Source organism: Leptopilina boulardi, unplaced genomic scaffold (assembly GCF_019393585.1).
Source record: "Leptopilina boulardi isolate dan_hultmark-lab unplaced genomic scaffold, ZJU_Lbou_2.1 LbouV2_112, whole genome shotgun sequence".
NCBI classification, from domain to species: Eukaryota; Metazoa; Arthropoda; class Insecta; order Hymenoptera; family Figitidae; genus Leptopilina; species Leptopilina boulardi.
This window is the reverse complement of record NW_026137655.1, coordinates 3,335,165-3,344,320: the sequence shown is the minus strand read 5'-3', so window position 1 is coordinate 3,344,320 and position 9,156 is coordinate 3,335,165. Positions and strand designations below refer to the sequence as shown.

General features: G+C 34.3%; 2 protein-coding genes across 3 annotated transcripts; one reads left to right on the top strand and one right to left on the bottom strand.

The window, feature by feature from the left end:
* Positions 1–50: 50 nt before the first annotated feature.
* On the bottom strand, positions 51–2,549 carry LOC127279789 (CDP-diacylglycerol--glycerol-3-phosphate 3-phosphatidyltransferase, mitochondrial). 2 transcript variants are annotated; one of them, XM_051302365.1, is made up of 8 exons: positions 2,376–2,549; positions 1,981–2,176; positions 1,770–1,892; positions 1,404–1,681; positions 1,058–1,329; positions 756–992; positions 427–636; positions 51–365 (listed from the first exon to the last, which is right to left on the bottom strand). In XM_051302365.1, exons 1-8 carry the CDS (start codon positions 2,408–2,410, stop codon positions 163–165), a joined length of 1,554 nt encoding a protein of 517 aa, XP_051158322.1. In that variant the 5' UTR covers positions 2,411–2,549; the 3' UTR covers positions 51–162. The 2 variants fall into 2 exon arrangements, with proteins under 2 accessions (XP_051158322.1, XP_051158331.1); XM_051302374.1 differs by having other exon boundaries at positions 756–989.
* Positions 2,550–2,834: 285 nt separating this feature from the next.
* LOC127281764 (intraflagellar transport protein 172 homolog) lies at positions 2,835–9,141 on the top strand. The gene is made up of 11 exons (XM_051305642.1): positions 2,835–2,959; positions 3,104–3,247; positions 3,347–3,459; positions 3,533–3,718; positions 3,821–4,390; positions 4,458–5,008; positions 5,066–6,174; positions 6,262–6,822; positions 6,878–7,321; positions 7,386–7,709; positions 7,774–9,141. The coding sequence occupies exons 1-11, from the start codon at positions 2,921–2,923 to the stop codon at positions 8,938–8,940; spliced, it is 5,208 nt and encodes a 1,735-aa protein (XP_051161599.1). The 5' UTR covers positions 2,835–2,920; the 3' UTR covers positions 8,941–9,141.
* Positions 9,142–9,156: the final 15 nt, after the last annotated feature.

Sequence of the window (9,156 nt, the reverse complement as noted above, 5' to 3'; positions counted from 1 at the left end):
CTTTTTTAACTTAAATTATTAAATTATTAATAAAGCAAGTTTAAAAAATCTCCAACTACAGTTAGTTAATATTTACACGTTTCTTGTGTATTTTAATTTTAGTTTTTTTAAATTCTATATATACAATTATTAATTTAATTTAATTACCAATGACTAGTAAAATTAAAAATAATACCGACATAGAAGAACAACGGCACGAACCCACGCTGGAGGAATTCTATCATCTTGGCGAAATGATTTTGAATTGACAGGTGTAGCGAGCTTGAACAATCTCTCATATTCCTTTTGAAGTGAATTTTGTAATTGTTCATTTTTCGTCACCACTGCAATTTGAGTTTCAAGGTCTCTCATCACGGATCTGTAGCCTAAAAATGAAATTCAATTTTTTAATTATTATTCTCTAGATATTTAGTTCAGCATAAATACCAAAATTAGGTGATCCAATAAGTGTAAGAGATGGTTTTTGCTGATTAGGTAAAGTATACCAAAGCCCTTTTGCATGATAAGTCCATCCTGGTCGTTTGAATTCCCATAAAGTTATTCTTTTTGCTTGATGTAATTTTTCCGATAATTTACAAAAAGTTTCCTCAATTTTTGTGTATGCGGCAGGAATACCACCTGCGATTCCTTTAGCACCTTTTGAAAAAATTAAAAATTATAGCCAATCAATTTATTTAAAAGCAGAAAAATTATTTACCGTTTATTTATTAATTTTAATATTAATTTATATTAAATACAGTAATAAATACATTTACCAAAGAAACCATTTGCTGTCGGATGTGCAGTGAGAAGATGACAAACAGCTCGACAATCGCCCAATAATGCATTTCGGTATTCGGTTGTTAAGTTAAAATAACCAGTAGCAAGTCTCAATGTTGCACCAGAAGGAGCAGTTTGTAAAAGTCGAAGTGTCACTTCACTGTCGTGCCAAATATCTAACTGACTCATTTGTACCAAAGGAAAAATCCACGTATCGGCCTCGATATTTTCTACTAAAAAACACAAATTTTTTATTTCAACAATTCAATTTTAAATTTTAAAATCTTTTTTCTTTCACCTTGTTTATTGATTTCGGAACGTTTCGTTATTTCGGTTTGAAATAAAGTTCGTATTTTTCCAGCGGCAGATTTATTGAATTCTTTTGCCGGACTTTTGAGTGGATCACAATCCACGGAACTAGGAACTGCACTTCCATCTGGCATAAGACGAAAACTAAATTCACCAACTTTTTTTACAAGTTCACTATAAAAATCACAGAGTTCTTTGCAATCTTCAATCATGAAATATCTATCTTGTCGATTTGTAAAGTAATCATTGCTGAGATTAGCACTGAAATTAAAAAAAATCATCTATTTAAAAATTCATATTTTTTTGTAGCTTATTATAGAGATGTAAATACCAACCCACTGATTATAAGAGTATCATCAAATAAATACAACTTCATATGCTGTAAACCAATCATTTCATTATAACGATCGGGCGTAACTGCTTTTAAAAAACCCCGAAGTTTTGGTGTATGATAGAGAAAAACATTCCAACAATTTTTCCATTTGCCATTCAAGGATGATTGTAATAATTTACGGGAATTTTGTTTACCTCGTGAACCACGCATATAGTCTATTAAAATATTTATTTTTACACTACCATTACGAGCATCCAAAGTTTCTTCTATAGTATCAATCTACAAAAATAAATATAAATTAAAAATTACATCAAAAGAATCACTGGTAAAATATTTTTATATTATAAATAAAAATATATCTATTTACTAGTTTAGTTTCCAATTTTCCATTTCCAATATATAAGGAAGATAGAACAATACGATTCTCGGCAGTTTTACATTTTTCTAATAAAGTGGAATAAAATACAGCGGGCTCTTCAATTATTGTGACCTGAAAAATAATAATTAATCATTTCAATTAGAATTTATTACAATTATAAGTTATAGAATTATAAATTAAGAAAAAAGGAATATGAAACCTTTGATCCATTTACAGGAAAACCTGGAGCAGCTTGATGAAGCCATGAAAGACTATTTATTTCAAAGTGTAAGGTATCCGTTTCTGGCAGTCGACAACGATCGTCTAATAATGTTATTTGATCTTTAAACATATTACAATGTGTACTAATAGATCTTAAACTTTTCAAGCTTTCGAAGCCTTTTGTATTCTGAAAACTAAAAATATAATTTAATTATTTTCAATAAGCAAAATCTTTTAAATTAAACTTAATAAAAAAAATTAATATAATAAAAATAAAATTATGTATATTTATATTCTTGTCGTATAACAATTTTCATTAAAAATATTATTAAAAATTTACTAAACGTTTTTTGTCGCAATAAAATACACGTTTTGAGGTTATGTTTGAGTTACCTTTTGACAATTACACGCAATGATGTTGAAGACATTACCCATATGTATGTAAAAAACACTTAATATAACTTAAAAACTTATAACAAATTAACTTCAATAGAAAAAATAAAGTAAATTTGGTATAATTCAATAGTAAAAATCATTTAAAAACGACAAGACACTTCTATCATAAATATTTGTACGTATATGACGTATAACCAATGAGAAAGTATTATTCCTAATAATGATTTTCTATTGGCTTTACATTACCACGTGACTAAGCACGTGTTTGAAAATTAAATTCAAATGTCAATTTAACAAAAAAGAAACAATTAAATACAAAAAATGTCTTCTATAAGAGCGCAAATTGTCAAAATTTGTCTCTTTATGTATTTTCAAAAGATGATTAATTTTTAAATCAACTTCTATTATAGTTTTTTTGTATTAATTAATTTCTTGTGTTGGTTGCTAAGCAACAAAATCCAATACAAAAATAAAAACATGGCAACTTCTGTCAGAAATTAAGTATTTAATACTGAAAAAGAATTTAATTTTGTAAAAAGAAAATGTTGTTGAAATATTTAGGGTCTATTTTATCTGCTCAAGTACGTTAATTTAATAGTTTAATAGTTAATAGTTTTCTGGTTGTTTTTTACGTATTTATAAATGTTTATAATATTTTATGATATTTTTTTTCTAAACAAATAAAATTAAACATAATTTTAATGCTTTTCTCCTTTAACTTATAGGATCAAGAAAATAGAATAGCAGGACTTGCCTGGTCACCTAATAATTTAAAGTTAGCTGTCGCTTTATCGGATCGCTCCGTTTATTTATTCGACGACCAAGGTGTCAGGAGGGATAAATTTTCCACAAAACCCGCTGATCCAAGGGTAAAGAAAAATTATTTTAAAAAAACTTTACTTAACAATTAATTTAATTAATACTAATAATACTAATAATAAAATTTCAATGAAAATTAAATTTTACAGTTTGGAAAGAAAAGCTACCTTGTCAGGGGAATCGTATTTTCGCCAGACTCGACAAAAATTGCAATTGGTCAAACTGACAATATAGTTTATGTTTATAAAATCGGAGAAGAATGGTAAAAATTTATTAACCTTTTAGAATAAAAAAATATATCTGAATAATATATTTTATATTTTTTTTACCTGCAGGGGAGAGAAAAAAGTGATTTGCAACAAATTCAATCAATCATCGTCTGTGACTTGTCTCATTTGGCCTTTGGAGGGTCCAGTTGTTGTTGGATTAGCTGATGGCAAAGTAAGAGCAGCTTTAGTGAAAGCTAATAAAGCTCAAACTTTATACGCTGCTGATTCGATGACCATTGCATTGGCTACAAAGTAAGAATCCACATATTTCTTATATAAACGAAATTAAATATTAAATAAAATAAAATTTAATTGAATATAAATAAAAATTAATAAAAAATAATTTTTTTCAAGCACAAGAGGAACGGGATTTTTATCAAGTCATGCAGATGGAAGTATTATAAGATACTTTGTGTCCGATGATGGAAATACAGAACCCGTTGGTCGTGTATTGGTGCACAATGTTCCTGCCTATAGTTTGGCGTGGCCTCAAGGACATATTTTAGCCTCGGGCTCAGACAAGAGAATCACATTTTACGATTCTCGTGGTAAAGTTGTAAAATCATTGGATTACAGTCGTGATCCAAGTGAAAAAGAAATGACAGTTGCATGTTGCAGTCCAAGTGGACAAAGTGTAGCTGTTGGTTCATGGGATAAAATTCGAATCATCGATTGGAGTCCTCGTCGTTCAATTTGGGAGGAAACGAATTGTCGTAATTTACCCAATTTTTATACAGTCACAGCACTAGCTTGGCGACGTGATGGCTCTCGTCTTGTAATTGGTGGCCTTTGCGGTGCTGTTGAACAATTCGAAACAATCCTACGACGTTCAATAATTCGTGGCAGTCATGAAGTTTCTTACGTTGGTCCAAGTCAAGTTGTTGTTCGTCGGCTGGACAATAAAACTGCAGCAGTGATCATCAGGTTTGTTATCATTCTTAAAAAAATACATTTTTTAATTGATAAAAAATAAGAACTATTTGTTTTGTAGATCACAGACGGGAAACGAAATAGAAGATGTTAAAGTAATGGGTCGTAGGGATAATCACATTGTTGCAAGGACATCAGTTTCACTATTGGTCTGTGATATTAATTCAGGTCTAATGAGTGAAATACCATGGAATCATAAAAGTAACAAGGAAAAATTTTTCTTTGAATACGCAAATGTTTGTTTGGTATTTTTGAATGGTGAATTGAGTATCATTGAATATGGAAAGAACGAGATTTTGGGCTCTGTACGAACTGAAGCATTCAATCCTCGAGTGGTAAGCGTTCGTGTCAACGAGAGAATGATTCTTGGAATGCCAGTTAATAATAGATTGGCCTATCTATTGGATTCAAAAACAATTCGAGTGGTGGATCTCTCAACAGGAACAACGCTTAATATAATTAATCATGATACACGTGTCGATTGGTTAGAATTAAGTGAAACTGGTCATAAAATTCTTTCACGTGACAAACGTGGAAGACTTTGGCTATGTAATGATCAAGGTGGGAGAGATCTTCTTCTAACAGGAACTAGTTTTGCATCTTGGATACCTGGTAAGTTGTACAAAAAAATAGAATTATTCTGTTAACAATAAAACAAAAATTGTTTAGAAAGCGACGTGGTGGTGGCTCAATCAGGTCAAACATTGGCAATTTGGTACAATGTCGATGCACCGGAGGCAGCAACACTACTTTCAATTCGCGGCGAAGCAACGGAAATAATTCGTGAAAATGGTCAAACTTCCGTACAAGTGGAAGAATTGGGAGTAAAAACTTCCTATTTATTAGACGAAGGTTTAATCGAATTTGGCACAGCACTTCACGATAATGATTTTGGAAGAGTTGTTTTATTTCTCGAAGAATTTGGTGATCGACCACAAGCCGAGGCAATGTGGGAAAATGTTGCAAGAAATGCAATGAGTTCGCGAAATTTTCTCATAGCGGCGAGATGTTACGCGGCACTTGGCGATGTTGCTCGTTCACGATTTCTTCAAGAAGTTATGAAGATAGGTGAGGATTATGCAGAGGAAACAGGTAATGAGGTACTAGCAAGTCCCGATTGTTGGGCAAGATTGGCAATTCTTAATGGGGAATTAAAAACCGCTGAAGCTATTTATCTTGAACAAAATGAATTGGAAAAAGCACTCGAAATGTATCAGAAATATTGGCATTGGGAGGATGCTTTACAGTTGGCTCAAAATCGCGGTTGGGATGGAGTTGCTGAATTGAGAGATAAACATTTGTCATGGTTACTTGACAGTGGACAAACGGCAAAGGCTGCGGGTATAATTGAATCGAATAATCCAAGAAGAGCAATAAAATTGTACCTGGAAGCTCATCGACCTGGACGTGCTGCAAGATTGATACTTGCAAATGAAGATCTACTAAATGATAATTCCTTGGTTAATGAGATTATCAAGGCACTCAAGTCGACTTATCTCATGGAATTGGCGGGCGAAATTTTCGAGAAGACAAACGATTATCCAGCGGCGATTAAGGCTTACGCTCAGGCTGGTGTTTTTTCACGAGCTCTCGATCTTGCGCGACAGGCTGAGCCAAATTCTGTTGTGAGTCTTGAAAAAGAATGGGGACATCATTTGGTCGAAACTGGTCACTATGATGCGGCAATTAATCATTTCATCGAGGCCGGTGAGACGTCTCTTGCTCTGAATGCTGCTGTCAATGCTCATCAGTGGCGGAAAGCTCTGCAAATCATTCAGGTATGTTTGAAAATATTCTACAAATATAATTTAAAAATTATAATTCAAATTGAAGTATTTAATTTAGAAATTTAATTTATAATCAAGGTAATTGAAAACGATGATCCGGAAATAAGGAAACAGTGTGAGAAACTTGGCGAGTATTTTGCGTCAGTGGGTGAAAAAAATTTGGCGGAAAATCTATTTCTCCGGAGTGGAAAACCACATCGAGCAGTGGAGACACACATAAAAGCGGGCGATTGGGCTCGAGCACAGGAAGTTGCATTGGGTCAAATGAATTCCACGGAGGCAAATGAAATACTCGCGAGTCATGCACAAGCACTGCAGGCATCGGGTGATCTTCGACATGCCGAGGCATTATATGTTGCGACAGGTGATCATGATTCGGCAATTGCAATGTATAGAAAAGCTGGACATCGAGCCGATATGATTCGTCTTGTTGCTAAGCATAGATCGGATTTATTACAAACGACTCATGGACATCTCGCTCGAGAATTAGAGGCAGCGGGAAAAATTCGCGAAGCCGAGGAACATTTCTTGGGTGCTGGCGATTGGAAAGGTGCTGTGACAGCCTATAGAACGGCAAATATGTGGGAGGATGCATTAAGAGTGGCAAAACGTGCCTCGAGTGAAAAGGCTGCTCAACAGGTAATTAATCTTTGAAAAAAAATTGGAAAGAATTTGATTAAATTGTTTTTTTTAGGTTGCACTCATGTGGGCACGAACGTTAGCACCGGAACTGGGAGCAAAATTACTCGGTAGATTAAATTACATGGATTCGTGTTTACAACTTGCGTGTGAAGCTAGTCTATTTGAATGGGCATTGGATGTTGTCAAGTACGGAACAGTGGAACAACAGCAAGAGGTTCATTATCGTTATGCAATGTATTTGGAGGACGAAGGACAATTTGCCGAGGCAGAAAAGGAATTTATTCGTGCTAATAAAGCACTAGAGGCGGTACAAATGTATATTCATACACAAGATTGGGAAGCTGCGGAGGAGGTCGCCAAAAATCATAGTCAAGAAGCTTTGTCCCAAGTTCTCGTTGCCCGAGCTGCAGAGGCTGTTAAAAATCAGGATTACAGTACTGCTGAAGCTCTTCTTCTAAGAGCGCATAAGCCAGAAGTGATCATCGATCACTACAAGGTAGTTTTTACTATTTTTCTAATAGAAACTGTTGATTTTTAACCAATATTAATTTTATTTGCAGAATGGAGGAATGTGGTCAGAGGCAATGAGAGTCTGTCGTGAATACTTACCAAGTCAAGAAGCGGCACTAAGACGAGAATTGGGACAAAAAACCTCGCAAATTGATGGTGGAAATAATCTCGAAGAAGCTCGTCGATGGCTCGAAGTTGGTGAAATTCGCGCTGCACTCGATATTCTTCTATTTGATCCACAAGCGTCAAGACCCGCTCTCATTCAAGCGGCAGATATTCTTCTTCATCAGGCAGAACCGGACGTTGTTGCTCATATTGGCGGCGATTTAGGAACACGTTTATTCGCCGTCGGCGAATATGCTCTTGCTGCTCAGGTAAATAAAAATTTATTAATCAATCAAAATAATTTTCAAAGAGATTACTGACGATAAATTTCAGGTATTTCTTCAAGCCGATAGATTGAGAGATGCAATAAATTCATTGGCAGCTATTAATGAATGGGAACGAGCAAAAAGAGTCGTTCAAGAACTTGCGCCCGATTTGGAATATTATTTAGAGGAAAAATACAAAGAGGCAATGATTAGAGAAGATCAAATGGACAAATTGGCTGAAGTTGATGCCGAAGCCGCTTTGGAAATTCTCGTTCGTAAAGGTCAATGGTCCCAGGTATTTGAAGCGGCAAGTGCAAAAAGTTCTACACTTTTACATAAATATGTTGCTCTTCGAGCTGCACAATTACTCAAATCAGATTCGCCAATTCAATCGTTACAATTATACGTTCAATATGGAACGCCGCCAATTCCGCAAAATTACAATCTCTATTATCATCTGGCTGAAACAATTCTCAATTCCGAAGAAACACACAACGAGTATCGTTATCTATCGCAGCTACGCGATATTCTTATGAAATTGATCAAAAATATTGAATCATCGGAACATGTGGAAAAATTCGAAAGATTTTTTCGTGCTGCACATTATTCGAGTTTCCGTTGTGCTGTGAGATCGTTTCCTCCTCTGTCTGGACTCACGGTGAAAGCATCAATCGTTCTTTTACGATATTCCGATATGTTATTGGCTGATCGTTGTTACTATGAAGCCGGCATTGATGCGAGATCAGCAGGATTGAGTAGTGAGGCTTTTATCTTCTTGAATCATTTCCTCGATTTGGAGGAATGCATCGAAGAAGGCGATGGAAGTATTTTGGATGTTGATGACTTGAGGGTGACTGATTTTCCTCTCGAGGTTCCACTACCCTCGCGATTGAGTTTGTCAAAAGATGAACGAGAAGAGGTACGCGAATGGGTATTAACAGTATCGGTGGATCAAAAAGTAGAACAAGGATTGCCGACCGATCATCGTGGAACCTATATCGGATCATTAATCAATTCCACTGATAATTCGAATCCACTTCAGGAGTGTGCACTCACTGGTTATCCAATTCGTGGACCGGTTGTTCGATTCGAAGGCACTAGTCGCGTTGCTGATCGGGAAGATTGGAATAAACTGGTCAGTGCTGCTCGACAGGCACCACCCGATTCTAATCTCAACGATATTCTCGTTTTCATACAAGAATGGTGTGGCGCAATTCCTAATTATTCCTTTTAATTTTAACTTCAGTTTGAAATTTGCCTGAAATAGTAAAAAATAAAGAATTATTTTTTACAAATATAGAATTAAATTCAAATATAAATTCAAATATAAATATAACAAATAAATAAAAAATTTGAATTATATTTATAAATAAATTTATATTCTATAAATATACTGTATAATATTGTAATTGTAAATAAAAATTGATTGAATCAATATTTTAACATTGTA

What these genes read in the sequence shown, in the direction of transcription:
- LOC127279789 (XM_051302365.1), bottom strand. Translation starts at nt 2,410, where the DNA reads ATGTCTTCAACATCATTGCGTGTAATTGTCAAAAG. An exon ending in TTGCGTGTAATTGTCAAAAG is followed by an intron (nt 2,177 to 2,375) that starts GTAACTCAAACA and finishes TTATATTTTTAG; the next exon opens with TTTTCAGAATACAAAAGGCT. An exon ending in TTCCGAAATCAATAAACAAG is followed by an intron (nt 993 to 1,057) that starts GTGAAAGAAAAA and finishes TGTGTTTTTTAG; the next exon opens with TAGAAAATATCGAGGCCGAT.
- LOC127281764 (XM_051305642.1), top strand. Translation starts at nt 2,921, where the DNA reads ATGTTGTTGAAATATTTAGGGTCTATTTTATCTGCTCAA. An exon ending in TATAAAATCGGAGAAGAATG is followed by an intron (nt 3,460 to 3,532) that starts GTAAAAATTTAT and finishes TTTTACCTGCAG; the next exon opens with GGGAGAGAAAAAAGTGATTT. An exon ending in ACTGCAGCAGTGATCATCAG is followed by an intron (nt 4,391 to 4,457) that starts GTTTGTTATCAT and finishes TTTGTTTTGTAG; the next exon opens with ATCACAGACGGGAAACGAAA.